The sequence below is a fragment of the Astyanax mexicanus genome, chromosome 13 (genome assembly GCF_023375975.1).
Source record: "Astyanax mexicanus isolate ESR-SI-001 chromosome 13, AstMex3_surface, whole genome shotgun sequence".
NCBI classification, from domain to species: Eukaryota; Metazoa; Chordata; class Actinopteri; order Characiformes; family Acestrorhamphidae; genus Astyanax; species Astyanax mexicanus.
In genome coordinates, this window is record NC_064420.1 from 24,464,618 (window position 1) to 24,490,553 (window position 25,936).

The window sequence follows — 25,936 nt, forward strand, 5'->3', positions numbered from 1 at the left end:
TGAAACACAGGGGAACAGAGCGAGGCCGTGACACAAAGAGCCTGTTTTTAAAGCTGCAGTAAAAAGTATAAGCACTCTTTCGGCTAATTCAAATTGACACTAGAAGACTAGAAAACAGTTAAAAATCCATGTCTAGTAGAGAAAAAAGTCAAGATTCTTACCTAAACAGTTCAGAATGTATTTACATTTTTCAAATGTCATAATAAGTAATATTGTTATTAGAGGTGTCTTCAACTAAGGATTTTTACAGTCGAATCTGATTCGTCAGATTTTCCCTTTAGTCAACTAACAGTCGAATCATTTTTTTCCTAGAGCACCATAAACGGGATCCCGTTCTCTTCTGGACTTTTTTCCACTTCAAAGGAAAAAAAACTAAAACATCAGTTGGAAAATGTGTTGGCTAACTTCGTGTGCAAAAAAAGTATACAAAAAAATTACAAAAGAAAATAAATTATGTAATTTCTATTATTATTAGAAAAATAACAAACGAAAATAAACCCAAAATTTTGACAAAAATATAATCTAACGAATTTCAAAACATAGAAACGAAAAACGTTAAAATGGTATTAATATAAGATAATATAATATAACAGCTGGATCAAACAGTTTAGCGTCAGGAAAGGTCCTATCAAGTGAATTAAAATATATGGTATTAAAAGGTATTAAATTCACATATTTATTGTGTTTATTCAAGAGAAATCAGGCAAAATGCACCGCGCTGCGCTCTCTCTCTCTCTCTCTCCTCCGCAGTGCTGAGCTGAATTCAGCGCGAGGCTTTAATAATATAAAAAACTCAGTTTAGTAAAATAAATTAGGATGAGTGAGGACCTGTAAACTTAACCAAATATTGTCAAATATAAAGGATATTTTGAGGTTTTGGTGAGCTGTTTCAGTTATTTGAAACTGAAACTAACTGAAACTGATATTATTCTGCGCACTATTAGATAGCCTTTGATTGTGTTTTAAATGAGTTTTTATTTTATTTTAATTATTTTTTATTCATTTTAAATATTTTTAGTATTTTATTGATCAAAGTCTTTTGTATAAGCCTTCATCTCACTGTTTTCATCCTCCGCCTGGTCCTCCTCATCCTCATCACTGGCCAGCAGCATAGCCATCACTGTGTCTTTATTTCTGGGCACAGTCGGCCCAGCATCCACCACCATGTCACTTTTGTCCAGGGATGATCTGTCAGTGAGACTCTCGGCTAATTCTGCTACCGCTGAATACGCGTCTTCTCTTTGCGCATCAGAGAGAAAGGAGAGCTTCTTAAAGCAAATACACCGGCAGACGCTGACGGCCCTGTAGCGTGTTCAGCTCCGCTCTTTTGGATTGTGCAACTGCAGGGGGTGATATATTAATGTGTAAGAAGCCTATTGTTAATGCGCACACGTAATAAAAAAAAATAAACAGAAATTAGGACGATTTTATTTGACAAAAGGCAATACATTACAAAAACAAAGACATTTCCTATAACAACTAATGCTTAGCAGCCTTGGGCACCCCCATGCAGTCAGAATAGTACTATGAGGTTAATAGTCGAATAGAGGTCCTCCAAATCAAATAGTCGAATCAGTGACTATTGCAGGTCACCCCTAATTGTTATAGTTAGTGTGGATTCCCTTAAACAGTGTTAGATCACTGTATCAACCATAATAAGCAGAGCAGCAGAGTGTGCTGTAAGAGCTGAGAGTGCTAATCTCAATACAAAACAATAGATTCTAATATTTGTTCTACTTGTATTATTGTTTTCTGTGTTAATATTTATACCATTATAAATACCATTTAGATCCAACTGATCATTCATTCAATATGAATAAAAACTTAAGGGAACGAGGCCCTGAAATATGTAAGAAATGAAGATGCTGCATTAGAGACTAGATAAAACCTCACCGGAGTAAATAATCAGCACCGGCTCTATAAATCACTTCAAACACATGCAAAAGATCTGTAATAGTCACCGATATGAAAATAAATCAAACCGATCGAATTGTTAATAAAGATTTTACCATTAATAAATGACATTTTAAATCAGCCAAGAAAAAACAGTGAGCAAAAGTTATTTTTATACAGCAAAGGTAATTAAAATGTGGTGTGTGTGTGTGTGTGTGTGTGTGTGTGTGTGATCGGCATTGACTGATAAAGTAATAATCTTACCTCAGTATCTCCAGTTTACAGTTTTTATCCTTCCATCCGTCACAGAGTTTCTCCACTCCTGAATCTTTCAGTCCTGGATTCTCACTCAGGTTCAGCTCTATCAGTTTAGAGTTCTCTGATCTGAGAACTGAGGCCAGATCTACACAGCTTTTCTCTCCGAGATCACATTGTTTCAGCCTAGAAAAGAGAGACACATCAGAAACACCGTCTCTCTCTGTCTCTCTCTCATACTTTTACTCTTTTCCACACCTAAATTATTTTTTCACACAAAAATGATGTTGTTCATTTATTTTCTAAAAAGCTTAATTTTTATCAGACATATTTACATGTCAACAAAAAGGAAGTCTAGTTCCAGAATCTAAAGAACTATTTAGTTTTGAAACTTACAAACAAAGTTACATAATTCCTGAATCAGAGATACAACAAGACTAGCTAAATCCTGCTATACTGCTACTGTCTGTAGGACATTTAAATCATGAAGATTTAAATGAAAACTGAGAAATCTAGAAACAGTCAGATGATCTCTGCTGCTGTAATGCATTACCAAGCTGTGATGTTGCTGAACTGTTCCAGACAGATTCTGGAACAGCTTTTTTTGGACATGTGAAATAAAGATCAGCCTGTACCAAAATGATGGGAAGAAGAAAGTATGGATAATGCTTGAAACGGCTCAACACAAAGCACACCACTTCCTCAGTAGGGCATGGTGGTGGTGTGGGAGTGCATGGCTTCCAGTGGCACTGGGTCACTAGTGTTAATTAAAGATGTGACAGAAGACAGAAGCAGAGGGATGAGTCCTGAAGTGTACAGGGATTTACTTTCTGCACGTTGGATTGGATGATGCTTACCAGTGCAGATGGACAATGATGCAAAACATACTGTGAAAGTAACCCAGTAGTTTTTTAAGACAGAAATGGAATATTCTGCAGTGGCCGAGTCAATCAGCAGATCTGAACCTAAACAAGCAGCATTTAGTCACTCGCTTAAGACAAAACTAAAGACAGAAAGACCCACAAAACAGCAATAACTGAAGATTGCTGCAGTAAAGGCCTGGCAAAGCATCATAAAGGAGGAAATCCAGTGCTTTGTGATGTCAGTGGGTTCCAGACTTCAGGGAGTCATTGGCTGAAAAGTATTCTCAATAAATTATTAAAAATAAACCTTTTATTTATGGTAAAGTTCATTTGTTTGATTACTTTTGAGCTCCTGAAATGAGGAGGCTTTTCTAGAATAAAAAAAAGATGTTCCTAAAAGTTTCTAATGATGTTTTTTATTTAACCTCTAACTCTAATTAAACTTAAAAGTCTACATGGTCAGCAATAAACAAACTTTTACATCAGTGACAGCATCAGCTCTCACACACAGATCATCTGTACACCACAAACACAACCACTATACTGGTAACCATCCCATACATCTAGCACCTCTACCCGAATGTTACCTCTACACACACACACAGATTGGGCAGATACGCTATTTTTTTATTTTCTTATTTTTATTCTTTATTTATTTATTTTTATTTGTATTTTTTGCTATATATTATCATTTTATGTTATTTTTCTGTTTATCAGTTTTCTTTTTTCCTATTTCTTTTTTTCTCTTTTTATGCCTTTTTCTTTCTCTCCTGATGGTGTGTTTTGGTTCTCTCAATCCCGCCCCCCCCCCCCCCCCATTTTTTTTGGCTTGTTATTTTGTTGACATTTATATATGCACAGTGACCACTGAATTAAAAAAGGTTAATTGGTCCTCCGAAGAGGGGCAAAAAGTAGAGGAAGTCTACATTTCAATAACTCTTAATGTGTTTCATTTGAAATACAGTGTACTTGCATGCAGAGCTCAAAGTATGAAGATTGTGTCACTGTCCAAATATTTATGGGCCTAACTGCATTTGTCTGTATTTGTATACTTACATTGTCATAATAAGCAATATTATGTTATGAGTTATATGAGTTATTGTGGATTGCCTTAAACAGTGTTAGATTGTAACCATAATGAGCAGAGTAGCAGAGTGTGCTGTAAGAGCTGAGATTTGTTCTATTTATATTATTGTTTTTTTGTGGTAATATTGATTTAGATCCAGCTGAGCACACATTCAGTGTGATTATATAACATAAGGGAACAAGAACTTGAAATATGTAAGAAATGAAGATGCTGCAGTAGAGGCTAGATAAAACATCACCAGAGAAAATTCTCAGCATTGGATCTATAAATCACTTCAACCACATGCCAAAGATCTGCAGTAGGAGCACCAACATGGAAATAAACTAAACCGATAGAATTGTTAATAAAGGTTGTGCCAAGAAAGAAATTAAAAGTGTGTGTGTGTGTGTGTGATCTGCCTTGACTGATAAAGTAATAATCTTACCACAGTTTCTCCAGTTTACAGTTTTTATCCTTCAGCCCGTTACAGAGATTCTTCACTCCTGAATCTTTCAGTCCTCTATTCTCACTCAGGTGCAGCTCTATCAGTTTAGAGTTCCCTGATTGGAGAACTTCAGCCAGAACTGCACAGCTTTTCTCTGTGAGATCACATTCTTCCAGCCTGGAAAAGAGAAAGACACATCAGTAACTCTCTCTCTCTATCTCTCTCTCTCTCTCTCTCTCTCTCTCTCTCTCTCTCTATCTCTCTCTCTCTCTTGCTCTCATACCTTTACTCTTTTACACACCTAAATTATTTTCTCTTACAAAGATAATATTGTTCATTTATTTTCTTAAAAGCCTAATTTTTATCAGGCACATTTGCAATTTAACAAAAAGTCTAGTTCTAGAATCTAAAGAACTCTTTAGTGTTGAAACTTACAAAAAAAGATACAGAATTCCTAAATCAGAGATACAACAAGACTAGACAAGCTAAATCCTGCTATACTGCTACTGTCTGCATGACATTTATATCATGAACATTTAAATGAAACTGAGAGATCTACAAACAGTCAGTGGATCACTGCTGCTGTAATGCATTACAATGCTGATGTGACCTAGATCACAGGGCAGGGGGAACACTGTGGCTTTGATGCAAAACCTTTATATATATATATATGACTATTTCACACCTACTCTCATATGCCGGAGTTTTGAAGTCTGTCATTAATTATTTCAGACTGAAACTAAACAAGATTTTCCTCTGGAGTACAGTGAACATCACAATCAAATAAATGTAAAAAAGTAATGATATGGTGGTACTGATATGATTTCCATATAACAGTCTACTGTACACATTCAGAAAAGTAATAAATGGGAGAAACTTTAACTAAGCACAGGTGAGCAACATGACGAGGGGAGGCAACTTGAAATATGGCGTCATATTAATGTCTCAAATCGGGGGTGCGAAACTACCAGGTGAAAAAAATAACAAGCATGTTTTAACATTTAAGTTAACTTTCCTGCTGTGCTTCTTTCTCGCCCTCCTCCAACTGTTGGTAGTAGGCGGTCCATCACAAACTCTGAGGAAGGTGACCCTGACCCCACCCCAAACTCTCAAAACCCCCGCTATCTACACTCGAGCACAAAAACCTCACTCGAGCAACAAAAGGCGCTGAAGTCAATTCACAAGAACTACTGTGAATTCGAGAGGAAAAAAACACCTAAGAGGGAGAAAAAATAATCTTGAGAGTGATATTTTGTTCAGTGTGCACACCATTCCCTATTTTTTGCTTGTGGATTTCACATTTGCACTTGTGAGAAGTAAATTTACGCACACAGAATGTTAAAACATACTGGTTAATTTTTTTTTCACCTTGTGTATTGCGCCCCTGAATTTTTACATTGATGTGACGCCATACTTAAATAAGAGAAGACAGTGGAGGAACTCTCGACAGTAAGTGATGTGATTATACATGACTATTATTGAAGCATTATTCTACATTATGTTCCTTCTGTACATATACAGCTGATAAATCTGTACCCATTGATTCATTTTGTAATTAATTTCTGATGTACTGTTTGTATTTTTTTTTTAGTTTTGTTAATCTTGAACACAGGTTTAGCTTGTAGCTAGCTCTAAATTAGCATCACATCAGGTTTACATATAGAAATGTGCATTCTTTAGAAAATGTATAAAAAGGATAAGGATTATACTGCAGCTGAATTAAAGTTCATTTAGGAACTACTGACAAACTGATGATTAATAAAAATACTAACGTTACTAAATAATAAATATTAAATAAAAAAACACTATGTATGCAATATCCACTCAGTTATTTAGCTGCTAGTATTTAGTAAACAGATGACTCAAGATGAAGGCTGATGATGTGGTGCTGCATGTGAAGGTCTGAGATCTCTGTTAGACAGTAACTAAGCATTCGCTTCTCGGTTTGAGGATTAGAGGAACACAACAGAGCATTCCGGTGCTATTCTGGTGTTACCGTTCACCAGAATTTAACACAATCAAGCAACTTTAGAGGTTTTAAAGAGTCCATGTCTTTGTAGTCTGTAGCTGTTTTTACAGCAAGTCTGTAATTCACCACCACACTGTCAATTTTTACCAAGATTAAGGCAAAATGCAGCAGCTCCCAGCGGCATCTTAGTAAGTAATTAATACATCTATAAAACTTTTTCAAAATGTGATGCTGTGATATCCAACCAATAGTACGATACAAATATATATACACAAGTGTTTTACTGTTGGTTAAACATCACATGGTCACATTTAGAAAAAGTTTAATGCATTTCTTTGTGACCCTCAGGCTAAGAACCCCTGTTTAAGAGGATCTCCTACTTTAAAACACACTGAAAAGACAAAAGCATAAATTTGCAGGGCAGGAGGACGACAGGACCAGGATTAAAGAACCTTGTCTTAAAGTATGATGAGGCAGGTCATGTAATTTCTGTTTCCCACCAATTTAATCATTTCTAGTTCTCACCAGATATCAGACAGGTCACTGGACTGAACACTAACTGCTAAATCTGATAAATCTGTTAAAAGCTGGGTGGCTAGCGTTACACATAATAATTTACTGCACATTTAAAAATCCATAATACCAAGTTTATGGAGTCAAGTATACTGGGGTCTTTAAGGGTGACAAGAAATGCCAAATATTATAAAAATAATAAATTAACAATAATTGAAAAACATCAGGTGAGTTCTGGAAATAGTTCAGACTAGACAGACTAATCATGCAAAAGAATAAAAAGCCCAAATGAATAGTCTTAGTTTCCCTTAATCATGATTATGAAATATAATATTCTCAATTATAATGAATATAATCTTATTATTTTTATGTTAAGTCCTAATTATTATAACAGGTGATTTATTTATAATATAATTACTAATTAAGCCATTTTATGCAACTAAGGCTGTGTATTGGCAACATGACAAAGCAAATTATTACATCTCAGTGGCAGTCATAGCCCCCCCATTCTATAGCATAAAGGCAAGCTTGTAATATATATTTTTTTAAGTTATTCCTGAAGTCAAAACATTTAAGCATCACTTCTGTTGGATAAATCTGAATAGAACAAATTGCTGTTTCACTGTGTGGTAAGGGGGCTGCACAGCATCCTGCCGCAGGACCTTCCAGCGCATCGTGAGAGCAGCTGAGAAGATTGTTGGCACCACTTTCCCCTCCCTTCAGGACTTGTACAAATCCCACCTCACACAGAAAGCCCTCCACCTGGCAGGAGACCGCCCCTTCCATTCAACACATTAATGTAACTTAGTACTGAACTGAAATACACTCACACACCCCATACCTGCCGTACCACAACCTTATACTTGCACTATCAAACCCATTTTAATTACCCCTGCACCTGTGACTGTCATTCCCTCTTTAATCACCCCTTCACTATTGCACTATTGTCTTGTGTCTTTTTTCTCTCATACATGTCTATACAGTCATGGCCGAAAGTGTTGGCACCCCTGAATTTTTTTAAAGTATTTCTCCCAGAAAATTATTGCAATTACACGTTTTGTTATATACGTTTTTTTCCTTTGTGTGACTTGGAACAACACAAAAAACAGAGGGAAAAAAAAGGCAAATTTGACATAATTTAACACAAAACTCCAAAAACGGGCCAGACAAAATGATTGGCACCTTTTCAAAATTGAGGCTAAATAACTTTGTTTCAAGCATGTGATGCTCATTCAAACTCACATGTGATGAGTAACAGGTGTGGGCAATTTAAAAAAATCACACCTGAAACCAAATAAAAAGGAGAGAAGTGAATTTGATTTGAATGAAATGAAACGCTATAGCAGGAGACCCAGGAGGACACAGAGACATAGAAAGCTAGACTGCAGTTTGCCAAAATGTATGTAAGTAAGCCAAACTCTTTCTGGGAAAACATCTTGTGGACAGATGAGACCAAGATAGAGTTTTTTGGTAAAGCACATCATTCTACTGTGCAAGGCATCATGAAATCTGAAGATTACCAAACGACTTTGGGTCGCAATGAAGGGCCCAGTGTCAGAAAGCTGGGTTTGTGTCCTAGGTCATGGGTCTTCCAGCAGGACAATAACCCCAAACAACAGGTGTGCAACTACACTTTGAGGTGTATGCAAACATACTATCGGCACCCCCCCCACCCCTAAAATTATTTCTAGATGCAGAATATCAGTTATGTAATATAAAAAACAGCGTTGGCAACGCCTGTTCTATAATTTATTAGTTTTATGATTCACCCTCTACTTGTTATGATCCATTATATTGTAAATACAGCACCTGTCCTGCAGGTGCGCCACAGCAGAAAAAAAAAAAACATGCCTGGGCACGTGTTCTATGGGGCACGTTCTCAAGCGCCTGTGTTTGGGAGGAAGTGATAGGAGGGTAGAAGGGGAAGGAGTGTATGGGCGTCTGATTAGTGCTGTGCTTATGTTTTTTTATATGTATTATCAGTGGCTTTGCCTGGGTATGTAAACATCCGGGGCTCAGCCCAGTTCATTATATTAATTAACTAATTAATTAATTTAATTTTAGGGTTAAAAAAGTAATTTAAACTAAGTATAGTACTAAAATCTGGCTATCCACAACATCCAGCTTCTAGCTATCTGGATAGCTAAATACATTTTTGTTAATTATACCTTACAGTAATCCTGTAATCCTAAATTAATAAAAACTATTTGAAAATCTAAAAGTTATTGGCTGATCAGGTACATCAGGACAAGTTAAATTTTCTCAAACCTTGATCTGTGTGTTTTGATTGAGAGATGTGTCTTTTTAACCAGCTATCAGAAACAGTTTACATGCTTAGTTCAGTTACTTTTCTTTTAGAAAAAATCGCAGTATGTCCAGATATAGTTTAACATCAGTGCTGAAACCTGGTACAAGAACTCAAAAATCCTCCCCAGCGAGGCAGTGAGGGGGCTGGGACGGGGGCTTCCCCACTAGCCCACCGCGCTCCGTAAAACCAGCAAGCTAATTGGGTGTTTCTCCTAAAAGGTGGAATTTTGTCCTTGAACTGGCTCCGTGATTCGAGTTAATGCCCGTATCAGACTACACGATTTTAGCCCGATTTTGTCGGCGCCGACACATTGCGTGCGTCAGATCCAAATTTCAGTGTTGCGAGCGACAAAGGTCCGTGTAGTGTGACACAGTCAAAGAGCAGTAAATTGACGTGAGTGATAGCGTCGGAGCGTACGACAGAAAGACTAGCATGTTAGAATTTTTTTGTATTTTATAATTTGACATGCTCCACGACCTGCTCCCTGACTCTGACCAATAAGGAGACAGAGCGCTCTGTGGTGCACAGATGTAAACACAGGAAAAGAAAGCAGAACAGTGCTCCTGCAGTTCGCTGGACCAGCGAAACAAAAGAATAATCTAATAATCATCTATTAATCTACTTCATCCATGAAATATTCTGTTTACAGGCACTGAAACCTAAGTAGCTACATCTTTACCATACCTTAAGTTCACTCTGGAGTACAAAAAGCATGTAATGTCCATTTGGGTCACCCAGGAATGAGCCCACAGTCGCTTTTACCTCTTTTTTTAGTTTTTCTGAGCACAAAAGTGCTTCCATCACGCAAAGGGCTTCTGTAGCTGTGATTGTCAGATTCTATGCTTCTCCCCCGCGATGACCTACGAACTCACGCAAAGACGCGGACGATGATTGTGTAGTGTAGTGTTGCCAGTCCCCCGAGAACGACACAAAACGAAAATAACTGCTTAGTCTGACAGTGAACATTGTGAGGGACAAGAAAGTCGTGGAGTCTAAGCTTGGCGTAAGAGATTTTCCATTCACAGTGGACAGCGGCCGGTCTCCTCACTAATAATACAGCTGAGCTGAGCGAAACGATTCGGGGCTAAAGCCCCGGAAGCCCAGACCAGGCAATGCCCCTGTGTATTATCATACACAAACAAACAGCTCTGACAGAAAATGCAGAGTAGTGTCTCTCATTCTTTTATATTTATATTTTTATCTTGCTGTACTTGCTGTAACTTTTGGAAGAGTAATGTAATTTCAATCCTCTGTATTGTCATGTACATATGCAGTATTTACAATAAAACTACTTGAACGTGACTTGGCTCGATACAATTGTGCTGCTGAGCAGAAACTCTTCAGGGGAAGAATAAAATTGCAAATTACATCACAGAACAGTAATATTGTAAATTTCTGCTGGTGGAATTTGCAGAGTGTATGTGTTTGAGAGTAAAGAGAATGTAGACTGTGCAGTTTGTGGTTTTATATGTATGCACATTTGTATATACTAGGGTGTCACGATTTCGATATTTTATCAAAATTGTTCGAAATTATGTCATGGTCTCGAGCATCAAAGTAAAAAAGACGATAGACAATCCCTCCCTCTAAGCTATGCAAGCACGCACGGGCTAATGGCGTAGCAAGCTGTAGCCCAGGGTTTCTCAACCGTGGGGCCACCGACCAGGCTTATCCTCAGAAGGAGACAGTACTTTGCAGTGGGTTTTAAATTCGCACGATATTTTGTGGCTGCGGCTTCGTCTCTTTGTCCACCAGCACAGTGCATCCTATTCATTTAAATAGAGAGAGCCGCTGCATGAGCGCAGCCCTGCCCTCCGGCAAAAAGTTCAGCTGCCTTTCAACCACAGAGGAGAAGCTGAAAACTGATTTATAGAACTATAGATCACAGTGACGTTGATAAGAAATCTGAAACTTGTGGTTGACTACACCTCTTGCTTCATTTGAATTAAAAAAACATCACGGATCCGCTCACACGGATATGCCCACATGGCGAGCCGAGTCATCAGGTGATCTGTCGAGTTGTGCTACCCTGTCAAACCGTGCTACTCTTATGTGTATATTTAAATGGAAAAATACAAAAGAAGCACAATATTAGAGCTTGTTTCCTGTAAGAATTTCATGTACTACATTTGGAAAGCTTAAATCATCGTTTCAGGGTAAAGTTATGGTAGCAAGAGTTTATTATACTCTGTTTTTTAGATAGTTTGTTGTTGTTGTTGTTGTTGTTATTAGGGGGGCTTGATGCTTTCTTGATGCTTTCAAGTTGTAAACAGGTGGGCCGTAAGGAAGAAAAGGTTGAGAACCCCTGCGTGTAGCCGACGCCGCAGACATTGTGACTGCTCCAAGAGCACCCTTTCTCAAGAGAATGTGGACATTCTAATCTTCTTAAAGGAGCATCTTTCTCTCAGATAAAGTTAATAATATATCTTTGTTAAAGAAAAACTTCTCATTCATGTTTAACTGTTATAGTAAGATAGAGTTCAGTTTGTTAAGGCTCAAATTATATTATTTTGTACATGACTGTTCCTGTATTTTTTTATTATTTATTTTATGTTGCACATTGCTGTTTTAAAAGTGCACACTGCTGCTACCAAAAAAAAACACTAGACGGCATTACATATATATCTTAATTAAATTATTTAAATTTGACCATTAGTGCCTAATGTGGTGTATTACAGATCACTTGTATCACTTTGCATCACTTATATCAAGCCCACCTTTTGAAATATGATATTGTAAATTAGATGAATCAAACCAATGACTGACATTAGACTAATCTAAAACTGGCATAGGCCCATCTGCTGTAAAAAAAAAAGAAAAAAGAAAATCGAGAATCAAATCGAATCGTGACCCTAAAATCAGAAATAAAATCGAATCAAGGATTTAGAGAATGGTGAAACCCCTAGTATATACTCATTTATTATAGTATTTTCTGCAATAACTGTTATATGACTGTATAGTCTGTTTGTTTTCTACTTGAAAAGTAAGACAGAAAGAGAAAGTAAATGATGTTCTTGAATGAATACTGGGGGTCGCAAAGGTAAAATCATGGAATATGCCAAACTTTTGATTTTACACGAATGTTTCCTTTCTTTCGAGGCGTTGTTACATTTCATTTTATTAATTTAACAGAAATCGGGACACCCTCAGACACAGAACTAACTAAAGTTGTGTGATCATGTTGAGTTAGAAAGTCACGCTCTCACCTCAGATTCTGTAGTTTACAGTGTGAACTCTTCAGTCCCTCACAGAGCTTCTTCACTCCTGAATCCTGCAGTTTATTTAAACTCAGGTCCAGTTCGGTCAGTGAGTTCTCTGAGCTGAGTACTGAGGCCAGAACCTCACAACTTTTCTCTGTGAGATTACACTGTTTCAGCCTGGAACAGAAATGAAGATACATCACAATAGTGCTAATGGTGAGGCATAAGGTGAAACAGTCACTGAGGTGAGGAGGCGGAGCGCAGAGTTGAATGCAACATGGCAGCAACTAGCTGCTAGACGGCTGTTTGTAACGTGTGGCTCTAACTTCTGCCCTAACTTCACTGGATACTGGAGTACTGCACTGGAACAATTTGTGTGCAACGTGGAAGGCCTTAAAACTTTCATTGATCACTATTTTTATTCTGAGATGGAAGGGGAAATGGAGCCGAAAGATGTACACAACCCAGCTACTTGAAAGCTCTGTAGCATCTCTCACCTCGCAAGTTAAGCACATTAAAGGACCAATATGTAACAAATTTTCAGTTGTAAATGATAAAATAATCAGGATGTATCATCATTCTCCTGTTAACGTATAAAGCCCTTCACGGGCTCGCTCCTGAGTATTTACGAGACCTCATCTCCTATTATGAACCACCACGATTACTTAGATCTCAGGGTGCTGGTTTCTTAGTAGTTTCTAAAATTCAGAGGAGCTCTGCAGGAGGAAGAGCTTTCTCTTATAAAGCGCCTCAACTCTGGAATAATCTCACCGAATATGTTCGGGCCTCAGACACAGTCTCAGTCTTTAAGTCTAGACTGAAAACTTACTTGTTTAGTTTAGCTTTTGGTAATTAATGTTTCTTCCTTTAGATAAGGCTGCAGATCCAGGGGTTCATGGACACAAGGAATTAGGGTAAACTGAGATGCTGTTGCTGCTGTTCTCCCACTGCACACGGTCACTCAGGTTTGTGGACGGTGGAGTGGGTGGATGCCGGTGTTTCAGGATGCCTCCGTGTCTATGTTACCTTCTGGCTCTCTGCCTTTAGTTAGGCTTTTTATTCAGTTCTGCCAGAGTCATTAGCCACACTCTGATACTGTTTTATATACTCTGTTTTACATAAATCCAGTAAAACTAATTCCATCTCTCTGCCTTCCACCTTCCTACTACTTTTTTGAGCACATCGCGGAACTTGCACGGCTGGGCACATCACGGAGCTCACGCGGCCGGGAACATCACAGAGCTTGCGCGGCCGGGCACATCGCGGAGCTCGCGCGGACGGGCACATCGCGGAGCTCGCGCGGACGGGCACATCGCGGAGCTTTAGCACTCCCTCGTGTAACGTACAGTCAATATAACGCTAGATACAGGTTTTATAAGAGTTTAGAATTGCTGTATTTCTCCTCTCCTCTCGCTCATACTTGAAGTTCTCTGCCTCTCCTACTAGTCTAAACTTTGTGTAGATTCAGCATCCTGATTTTGGCAACCCAAATAAGCTTTGTGAATGGGGAGGGGTGGGTGGGGCAGACTCTCTGTGGTGTTTTGAAATTGGACCCCTCCAGCTATTTCACACGCTCGCTCTCAGTTCCTACAGAATGTACCTTTAAGAAAGAAAATAAAGAACTGAAAGAAATCATGCTCGACATTCAAAGCAGAAGCATGAGGGACATTTGTATTTTCTGGAATTCCGGAAAATGAATCAGATAACCCAGAATCACTTATTAAAGACTTTATGCAAACTAAACTAAAACTGTAGATTGAATCTGTTAAAAACATCACTTTCCACCGGGTACAACCTCTTGGAGCATGCTCACAAACTCGACCCTGACCCAGAATTGCGAAGTTTGCACACTATAAGCAAAAAGAACTGGTAAAAAGCAAAGAGCGAGAATTAAAAGGAACATTCTTTGGTATGAACGACCAGCTTCCCTGGGAGATTAATGAGGATTAATGAGATTAACGTGCAAGGTTCTCTTTCCGATTATAAAAGAGCATAGACTCGCTAGCGTGTCTCATTAGTCGTGGATAAACTGTATATCAGTGGTCAGCTCTTCCAAAGTTCTAAAATAACCCTGTGGCTGCTTTGAAAAGAGGAGCAATAACATATCTGCTCCACGAACATTGTGAAACACCTCAATGCATTTTTGTTTTTTCTTTCTTCTATTCTCATTCATGCTGAGTCTCATTTGTGTTCGAGTGTAGTCTTTGTTAGCGTCTGCTGTGTGTTTGTTTCAATATGTTGTAATTGTATGTACTGTTATATTGTTTTGTACTTACAGTGCTGGCCAATTGGCACCCCTGCAATTCTGTCAGATAATGCTCCATTTCTCCCAGAATATGATTGCAATTACAAATGCTTTGATATTAAAATGTTAATTTAATTTGTCTTTAATGGAAAACCACAAAAAAGAATTGTCAAAAAGTCAAATTGGATATAATTCCACAACAAACATGAAAAAGGGGGTGGACAAAAGTATTGGCAGCCTTTGAAAAATCATGTGATGCTTCTCTAATTTGTGTAATTAACAGCACCTGTTACTTACCTATAGCACATAACAGGTGGTGGCAATAACTAAATCACACTTTCAGCCAGTTAAAATAGATTAAAGTTGACCTCTGTCCTGTGTCCTTGTGTGTACCACACTGAGCATGAAGAAAAGAAAGAAGACCAAAGAACTGTCTGAGGACTTGAGAAGCAAAATTGTGAGGAAGCATGGTCAATCTCAAGGCTACAAGTCCATCTCCAAAGACCTGAATATTCCTGTGTCTACCGTGCGCAGTGTCAAGAAGTTTAAAGCCCATGGCACTGTGGCTAACCTCCCTAGACGTGGACGGAAAAGAAAAATTGACGAGAGATTTCAATGAAATATTGTGCAGATGGTGAATAAAGAACCTCGACTAACATCCAAACAAGTTCAAGCTGCCCTGCAGTCCGAGGGTACAACCCGTGTCAACCCGTACTAACCGTTGGCGTCTGAATGAAAAGGGACTCTATGGTAGGATACCCAGGAAGACCCCACTTCTGACCCAGAGACATAAAAAAGCCAGGCTGGAGTTTGCCAAAACTTACCTGAGAAAGCCAAAAACTTTTTGGAAGAATGTTCTCTGGTCAGATGAGACAAAAGTAGAGCTTTTTGGGAAAAGGCATCAACATGGAGTTTACAGGTAAAAAGACGAGGCCTTCAAAGAAAAGAACACGGTCCCTACAGTCAAACATGGCTGAGGTTCCCTGATGTTTTGGGGTTGCTTTGCTGCCTCTGGCACTGGACTGCTTTACCGTGTGCATGGCATTATGAAGTCTGAAGACTACCAACAAATTCTGCAGCATAATGTAGGGCCCAGTGAGAGAAAGCTGGGTCTCCCTCAGAGGTCATGGGTCTTCCAGCATGGAGCATATCCCAGCAGGCATCGGGCGGAAGGCAGGATACACCCTGGACAGGCCGCCAATCCATCGCAGGGCAGACAGACACAGACAGACAAACAGACACATTCACTCACACACAAGGGGCAATTTCAATCAAGTTCCAATTAGTCTGAACGTGCCGTCTTTGGACTGTGGGAGGAAACCGGAGCACCCGGAGGAAACCCACGCAGACACGGGGAAAACGTGCAAACTCCACACAGAAAGACCCGGGTTGCCCCAGCCGGGAATCAAACCCAGGCCGTCTTGCTGTGAGGCGGAAGTGCTTCCCCACCGGAAGTGGTTGTTCGCAGTTATTTTGTCTAAAGGTTGTGCTACCAAGTTTTAGGCTGGGGGTGCCAATACTTTTGTCTGGACTTTTGTGTAAAATGATAATTGATTTTACTTTTTTTTTCATTCTCTTTTGTGTTTTTTCATTGCAAGCAAAATACATGAAGATATGAATACCAAAGCATTTGTGATTGCAATCATTTTCTAGAAGAAATTGAGTATTATCTGACAAAATTGCAGGGGTGCCAATACTTTTGGCCAGCACTGTATATTACATGTCAGCTTAAACTTATGTTGTGATATTGCAGTTATGGCTCTATCGATGAAAATAACCTCTTGGAATATAAGAGGAATTAGCCCTCCTGTTAAAAGAACTAAAGTTTTAAATCATCTTAAAAGTTTAAAATCTGGCATTTATGCTTTATTCAAGAAAGCTGATCAGATGGATCCAGTAAAAAACACAAATTTTTAGGGCAGAGATCAGGGTTAAGAAACTGCTTTAAACTACCTACAAAAAGTACTGTACTAAATTCTGGCTATCCACTACATCCAGCTTCTGGCTATCTAGTTAGGCTAGCTAAAAGAATTTTCCTTCATTATAGCTGATCATTATAGCTATATCCTGCAATCCTAGTCTAAAAGTCACAATGACTATCACAAACTGTATTTTGTTAAGCTCACAGTGGGTTTGATATGTGAGTTTTAATTTATGTATTTTTAACCAGCTATCAGAAATAATCTCATAACAGTTTACATGGTTAGCTCAGTTAACTTTCTTTTAGACAAAACGTATATCCAGAGATCTTTTAAAGTCACTCCGCTGCTAAATCTCAAAAAAAAAAAAAAAAAAACGTAAAAAATCCCCCACAACAAAGAAAAAATCCTCCACGCTCCGCAAAACCAGCGAGCTGATTGGCTGTTTCTCTTGAGAGGCGGAACTTTCTCCCTGAACCGGCTCGGTGATTGGCGCTAAGAGACGTCCCATTTACACAGTGTTCTGTGTCCTCATTAATAGCACAGCTGAGCTGAGCAAAACGATTTGCTCCTGGCGACGCCCCACTTCAGACCACGCTCCAATCAGTTTTACATTTTTAAGCTGTCCATACACTACACGACTTTAAAAAGACTCTGAAAAGACTTTTAAGAGACTGAAGTCTCACACTCTCACATCCATCAACTAGTCACAGACTTTTTAGTAGCAGAATAGTCACAGGCTAAGATATTACAAAGACTGGGGGTCACTAACTGCAAGACTGCAACTAGATTCTTTCTGAAATTATTTCACATCATGCTTCTGGTGCAGTTTACATACAATACACATTACATATTAAGTTACAAATGTGTATATCAATACTGTGATTTATCATAGAATCACAATTTTGTCCCAACTTTCGTTTATTTGTCTGCCACACTGTTCTTGATATGTTTTAAAGTACATATTAAAGTAAGAACCATATAAGACCTATGAACTGCAAAATGTGTTCTTTTTTCAATCTTTTCTAAACAGTCACGTAAAATATATTCTTGCCTCTTTCTCTAGCTCTCCTATTGGTTGTTGACATTGTTCACGTCACTATTTGCGTAAGTTGTGTTAGAAATTCGGCTTCCAGGAATCAGGACTCAGAAGTTGTTAGAAATATTCCATCTGGGTCACGGCACCAAGTTGTTAGAAATTCTGCTTTCAGGAATCAGGAGTCAGGAGACGGCTTGAGAGATGACTTGAGTTTATTCTCGTGCAGACAGAAAATCATACACGGGCACAGGCTGGTTGCTGCTCCCTCTGTGTATGTCTGACTAGTCCATGTGACTTGTCTGTCTGTGTAAGACTAACTGTTTAACTGAGACTGACTGAAACTAAGACTAAGAGATTTTAGTAGAACTTTACATACAGTAGAAACTGATTTGAACACAGCAGGGGGAAGAAAAATAGGGGTTTAGGTAGGAGTATTTGGGGCTGTCTTCATTGGGGGTTGATGGTCATCAGATGGTCGTCAGATGGGATTACAAATTACCATATAAATGACTTATAAACAAAGAAGGCAATGTTGAGACAGATGAGCATCAACTACCTTCCGCAATGATACTAGTGTAAAGGGGAATAGGGGGTAGGGAGTGAGTAAGTTTAGAACCTAAGGAAAGCACAATTTGTAATTGACAAACTCTCAATGTTAAAAACTTAATAAAAGTACAATTTGTTGTTGATAGAATCTCTCAGTCGAGTCTCAAGACTTACGATAATATTAAACACGGTTGATTTTATCAGAGCGCCAGGACATGAACCCGACTGACTAAAACTTTCAGTCCTGACCACCTTACACTAAACGATTGAGATGACACGACTGCAGCTTGACTCTAGCCAGACTCTCATGATTTTATCCAGACTCTGTAAATTTGTCTGCAACAAAGAATTTGTTTGAAAATCGTTAGGTGTATGGCCGGAATTAGCTGAACATCAATCTCCTCCACCCCCTAGATGGCGTTTCAATACCACTTTACTTAGTCATGTGTTTTTGGATTATTTTAACCAAGAATGGCTACCCTTTATGGAATCTAAGGATCAACCTGATATCACAGCTTGTACACTATGAGAAACAGCAAGGTGGTAATGAGAGGTAAAATTATCTCATACTGTTCTTGGAAAAATATGGCAGAATTAGCAAAAGAACAAAAATTGCAGGATGAGGTTAAGAGATTGACCTACTGACCTTATTGTCAAAGAACTTTTGAAAACTAAATATGAACTAAATAATACACAGACATCTATAACACATCTCTGAGTCAGGCTGTGGTTCCCACATGCTTTAAAGCCACCACCATAATCCCTGTCCCAAAGAAGGCATCACCATCCAGTTTCAACGACTGTCATCCGGTTGCACTGACCCCCATCCTCATGAAGTGCTTCGAACGACTAGTCATGCACTACATCAAGTCTTCCCCTCCCACCCACTACACAGCTTCTTCAGCCTGCTGCCATCAGGGAGGAGACTGCAGAGTCTCAGGGCTAGAAACAGCAGACTGAGGGACAGCTCCATCTATCAGGCTGTGAGGATGCTGAAGTCTCTTCCTGCTCTACCCGCAATCCCAATCCTGCCCCCAGCACACACTCACTAAGCATCCTGACCGCCCACCCCCCCAGCAATACAGTACTGAAACTCTGTACTACAAGAGATAGATAGATAGATAGATAGATAGATAGATAGATAGATAGATAGATAGATAGATAGATAGATAGATAGATAGATAGATAGATAGATAGATAGATAGATAGATAGATAGAACTACTAGTGCAAAATAGCATATAACTATAAAAATGGTGTTATATCTGAGGGTGTGTCCATGGTGTGGCCAGAGTTGCCAGGGTGAAAAAGTGTCACAGAGTACACAAAGTACAATACACAAAGTACTGGAACTTTCCAAAGTACTGGAACCTGCACTACACACCCAATACCTGCACTACTGCTATACTTGCACTGTCATACACACTTTAATTCCCCAAGAACTGTGAACTTTAAGAACTTTACGCACTCATTCACCTTACAAGCCTTAAGCTATATCCCTTATTTGCACTACTGTTACACGGGTTCTTTTTATACTTGAACTGTCATTCCATCTTAATCACCCTCCATCACTATTGCACTATTGTCTTCCGTCTTACGAATGTCTATTTGTGTCCTTGTTGTATTGTACACATAGTGTCTCCCATTCTCTTTTATTATATCTATTTTCTGTACTTGCTGTAACAAATGTTCAGGTCTAATAGTATCCCTCAAAATGAAAAGGCTTTTGATCAGGTTGGTTAGGCTTATCTTAAACAGTTTGGATTTGGTCCATATTTTATTAATTGGATAAAAAAATTATACAGTTCACCCTCTGCATCTGTACTAACAAACAGGTATACATCAAGTTCCTTTCAAATACAAAGAGGAAGTCGACAAGGGTGTCCCTTGTCCCCATTATTGTTCTGCATCTTCATTGAACCCCTGGCTGCTTCCATTAGGCAATGTGATAAAATTTCAGGTATTCAGTCGAAGTCATGCCATCATAAAATCAGTCTATATGCTGATGATGTTATACTATATATCACTTACCCTTTGCAGTCTCTTCCAGCAGTATATGATTTGATAAATAAATATAGCAAGGTTTCTGGCTATTCCATTAACTGTTCCAAATCTGAATTTTTACCTCTAAATGAATCTATCTGGGATGACAAGATCCAAGGTATACCACATAAACATTTTGCTCAGACTATTAAATATCTTGGTATTCAAATTTCATCCAATGTAAAGCATTTTTATAAACTTAAATTTGTCCCATTAACAAAAGAAATAAAACAATCTAGAAAGATGGAACAAACTTCCATTATAATTATTTGACCGGATATCAACAGTCAAAATGCATATACTTCCTAAAATCAATTATCTATTCTCTATGACCCCTGTGACTCCACCATTGGAATGGTTTTCCTCCCTTGATAGCATGATTACAAAGTTCTATTGGAAACACTCCAAATTTTTATAATTACTTCCTTTCACACCAACTACTCTATATTAGACTATATAGTGGTTAGAGATTAAGGATAGTCTAACTCATGAATTAGATATTAAGAGCATTATATTCATAGATACATATATAAAGCGAACAAAATTGTATAAATACAACACAATAAGCATTACTTTGAATGACTGGTGGAATTCAAACAAATGTTTAATTAAAGCTACCCCCCTCTGCTCAGACTCCCTTATGGAATAACCCAATGTTCAATTTTATTCATTAATAAACCTTTCATATTTTCAGACTGGAAACAGAGGAATAACCATCCTAGCCCAGTTATTTTCTGGCAATTAACTTATGACCTTTAAGGAGAAATGTAATATACCAGATAACTGTTATTTTCAATATATACAACTTAGGGGATTTTAAAGAAATCAATCCAAACTAAAAACCGTGGTACTTTTTTTCTCACCTCTCTATTTAAAACTAAATAGTCTTCAACCACCAAAAATGTTATCACAGATATAGAAACTCATGACATCCAAAGATAGCACTATTTCACTTCCGACTGAAAAACGGAGCTCAGACATAACGATGACGTGATCTCAAATGGCAAAAAGTATGCAACAACATATTTTCCATGACTAGTCATTCAAAACTTCAATTAATACAATATAAATCCCTTCACAAAATTCACATTACAGGATGCAAACTTTAACAAATGGGACTCATTCACAGTAATGCATGTCCACATTGCCCGGCAGTCATAGGCGATTACTACCATGCCCTTTGGATTAGTCCTCCAATCCAGCAGTTTGGGTTGGAGGTTATGAATAAGCTATCAGACATTATAGGACTTGTCATCCCTCTCTGTCCTATTTTAGCTGTTCTTAATGTTCTTCATTTACAGCACCCAATCATCTTAAACCATTTATTAGGGTTCAAGCACCGAAGGTGCGTAGAACCCTATTGTTTTTGCTAAGATTTTTCTTCTTATTATTAGGGGTTCGAGCACGTAGTGCTAGAAACCCTATTGTAATTGTTCTGATTATTATTATTATTATTATTATAGTTCTTATTCTTTTTCTGCCATAGAAGTGATTGGGCAGAAGAAACCGTAAGGCCTACAGGGCTGAGACTTGGTCATATGGTAGTACTTCTCACCGCTACTCAGATTCAAAAGATGAGCCCGATCGGCCTCAAGGGGGCGCTATGGCGAAGGTCAACGCGTTAGGCCTCGTAACTGCCACGCCCTGATAGCTAGAGCAAAAATTCTTGCATTATATGATTCCTTGGTTAATGGCAAATCAAAAAGGTCGATAGAACCACTAAGCTCCGCCCACTTAGATTTTTTGCTATTTAGCATAATATGCAAAACCTACTTTTGAGAACTTGTCCTAGGGTCATTGACCAATCCTGTCATGTTTGGTGTCAAACAACTCAGCAGAGTCCCCTCCTCAATAATTATCGAAAAAATTGAGAAATTTTTAAACAATATGGCCGCCATATGCAAATTAATCTTACCGTGGCACACCCAAATTTACTCTAACAGCTGTAACTTTTGAATGCTTAAACCTACACTAATGCCACTTTACATCTTTGATGCCAACATGATTCTGAGGTAGCCCGTCAATCTGTGTAGACATACGCCCCCAGGGGGCGGAGCCAAAGCTAAAAATCTGTTTCTCAGGAACCGTACAAGCTATGAAGCTCTCCTTTGGCATGTATCATCTATGGCCTATGTCCTAATGTTTTACAGAAGGAAAAGTTGATATGCAAATTTTTGCGATCGTTATTAGCCAATCAGATTCCAGCAAGCTTTTGACAGGCTAAACAATGACCAATCAGGACAATACATATACCCTACATGTATCTCAGGGCCTTCTATCATCCATTAAAATATGGCGTTGATTGGCCTCAAGGGGGCGCTATAGCAGAAAATCAGTTATATCTAAAGGTACAAGTGGCCTAGGCTTGTTATTCTTTTTTAGTTGTATACGTTGCTGTAGCCTTTACAACTTTGTAATTACATATGTTTACCAAAAATGCAAAGATTTTCATCAGTGGCCAAAAGAGTAAAAATTCCTCTTTTCGAACTTGTCTTTAAGTCCTTAATCAATCAAAACAAATTTGGTCTTGGTGCAATCTTGAGACACTGTAGGTAAATAATTATCAAAAAAATCTTGACATTTTAACTACTTGAGGCCCATAAACCTTGATCAAACATGTACGTGAAAGCCTTTTCAGAGTTATTTGGCCAAAACTCTGTCAAAGTTTAAAACATGCCAAAACTGTTGAAGCTACTAATTAACAATGACATTTGAAGTACATGTGCCAAGTATGAGCCAAATAAGTCTTCAGTAGGCTCTACAGTGAAAAAATAACTATTTTCAATTTATTCTATTTATCGCTATTTTCCAACCTAAATGGACAGAAGACAGGAACCTTTCACCCTATCAACACACAAATTTATACACATATATAGACTGATAATCTGATCTTGATTGCAAATTTTCAGCCAAATCGGACATGTTTTGCCTCTACAACGGCTGGAAAACTACAGCGATTTTGTAGGCCTCAAGCCTGTATTATCGCTTTTTTCAAATCTAAATGGACAGAAGTCAGGAACCTTTGACCCTATTGACACAGAAATTGACATACATATATAGACTGATATTGTGATCTTGATTGCAAATTTTGAGCCAAATCAGATATTTTTTGCCTCTAATATGGCCAAAGAGCAACAGCCATTTTGTAGGCCATAAGCCTGTATTATCGCTTTTTTCAAGCCTGAATGGACAGAAGTCAGGAACCTTTGACCCTATCAACACACAAATTTACACACATAAATATACAGACCACTTGATCATGAGTACCAATTTGGAGCCCAATCGGACTTTTCTTCTCTTTTTAATAAATAGAAACACACTGATAGGGAATGTTCTGTCTTTCTGATAGAATGATAGATTTCCAGCAGGTTATATGTGGTCTCTTGCTGCGCTCTGGTGGTCATTTGGTGAAACAGCTACAGGTGAATTATTCTAAATTAAAGCTCTGCTGAACTTATTTAATCTTGCTTGTCTGGCTTAATTGAACATCTTTATCCTTCTTGGTCATGCTGCTCAGCCACCTGGGTCATTCTTGTTTATGCTCCACCCAATAATTTTTTTTTTAATTTGCATAATATGCAAAACCTACTTTTGAGATCTTGTCTTTGCCTCCTTGACCAATCATGACATGTTTGGTGTCAAACAGTTCAGCAGAGCTTACTCCTCAACAATTATAAAAAAAATCTTTACATTTATAAACAATATGGCCACCATATGCAAATTAGTTTTACCATGGTGCAGTAAAATGTCTTTAACACTTAGAACTTTTGAATGCTTAACCTGACACTAATACCACTTCAGTCCTTTGATCATTACATGATTCTCAGATACCCTGTCAGTTTAAGTAGACATACACCCCCAGGGGGCGGAGCCAATGCTCGATAGCTGTTTCTCTAGAACCATACAAGCTATCAAGGTCATCCTAGCCAATTATCATCTATGGCCCATGCACTAATGGTACACCAAATGAAAATTTGATATGGACACTTTTGTGGTCACTATTAGCCAATCACATTCCAGCAAGCTTTTAACAGGCGGAATGTTAATCAGGTCAAAACTTATATACTATATACGGGTTATTTATATGCCCTTTTTATGCCTTGTGTTTTTTCAATTTAAGAACTGAATTTGTTTCACCAAATGCGCAATAGAGTGCAGTAAGACACCACATAAAACCTGATGAACACTACAGCTCAATTTATCAATGCTTTTCAACTAGTTTACTCACACCACTCATCTAGCATTGCCATTATGGTCTTTATGGTCACGCTGGTCACCCAGCTTGGTTATGCTGGCCATCCAGCTTGGTCATGCTGGCCATTCACATTGGTCATTATGGTCCTGCTGGTCATTCAGCTTTGTCCTCATAGTAATGGTGGTCTTCCAGCTTGGTCATACTGGCCAACCACCTTTGCCATGCTGGTCATCCAGTTTGGTGATGCCGGTCAACCAGCAACATGTTTTAAGCCTAACTGGCCTCCAGGGGCGTCTTTGCCTGTAACGCTCGAACCCCGTAAATCGCCGCTTGCGGCTATATTTATTATTATTATTCTTTTTCTCCTGAAAAAACAGTTGTGCAGCCTAAACCGTAAGTCATAGAGAAATGAAACTTGGTAGGTAGATGTAGGATCAGTGCATCTCGGTGGACAACAAAAATGGCACCGATTGGTCAAGTGGTGGCGCTATAAACAAGGAAATTCATTTTTCACAATTTTCTCAATAACTCAAAAACCATAAGACCTACATTCAAAATTCTTTTTTTGATGGATTCCTTGGGTCAATACCAACAACTTTCCAATTTGGACCATGCACTTCCGTCTATATAGATTTTTTGCTAATTTGCATAATATGCAAAACCTACTTTTGCAAACTAGTCCTAGGAATTTTGACCAATCCTGGCATGTTTGGTATCAAAACACTCGTGAGAGCATGCGCTTCAATATTCATTAAGAAAAAGTTGAAATATGTAAACAATATGGCCGCCATATGCAAATTAGTCCTTCCGGATATATGCCCCATTCACTTCAAGAGGTAAATTTGGAGCACTGTTTCTCAGCAACCGTGCAACCTAGCAAGTTGAAACTTTGCATACAGAATCTATCATACAGCCTCTAAAGGATGTTCAAAGGGCAACTTACTCAATCAACATGGCTGAACACCATCAGCCAATCAGCATTCAGCAGACATTTTGGCAGGCTGAATGTTGCCCAAACTGGATGATATTTGGCAGTTATGTTCAGGTGGAGACACTGTAGTGACCTGCAAAGTGCTGAAACAATCCGCCCACTGGGGGGCGCTGTTCCAAAAAAACGAGTATATGTCAATCATGCTGTACTATTTTGACATCTAATTGTTTTTGCCATATTTAGTACAGTGGCTCTGACAAATTTCTCAATACAACTATGTTTAAAAAGTGCTTTGTTCATTCATAATTGCTAATTGTTTGAAAATAGCTATATTGAAACTACTCTCTGGATATTTGGCCTATCACCTCCATTTCAGTCTTGCTGCACACTGTAGAGTCTCTAGGTAAATGTTCATTAAAAACATTTGTGAAAATTTCACATACAATACTCTCCAGGCATCAAGCAATCTGTGCGTCCTTGGAATTTCTAACCTAAATTGCTGTAACTC

The 25,936-nt window shown here is 38.4% G+C and overlaps 1 protein-coding gene across 1 annotated transcript in view; it reads right to left on the reverse strand.

The window, feature by feature from the left end:
* LOC107197078 (ribonuclease inhibitor) overlaps nt 1-25,936 on the reverse strand; it is a 381,190-nt gene that overhangs the window by 307,369 nt on the left and 47,885 nt on the right. The window contains exons 8-10 of the mRNA XM_049463203.1: nt 12,519-12,689; nt 4,523-4,699; nt 2,158-2,334 (exon numbers count right to left, since the gene is read on the reverse strand). Of these exons, the coding sequence (XP_049319160.1) occupies nt 2,158-2,334; nt 4,523-4,699; nt 12,519-12,689 (525 nt within the window). The remainder of the gene's footprint in view (nt 1-2,157; nt 2,335-4,522; nt 4,700-12,518; nt 12,690-25,936) is intronic.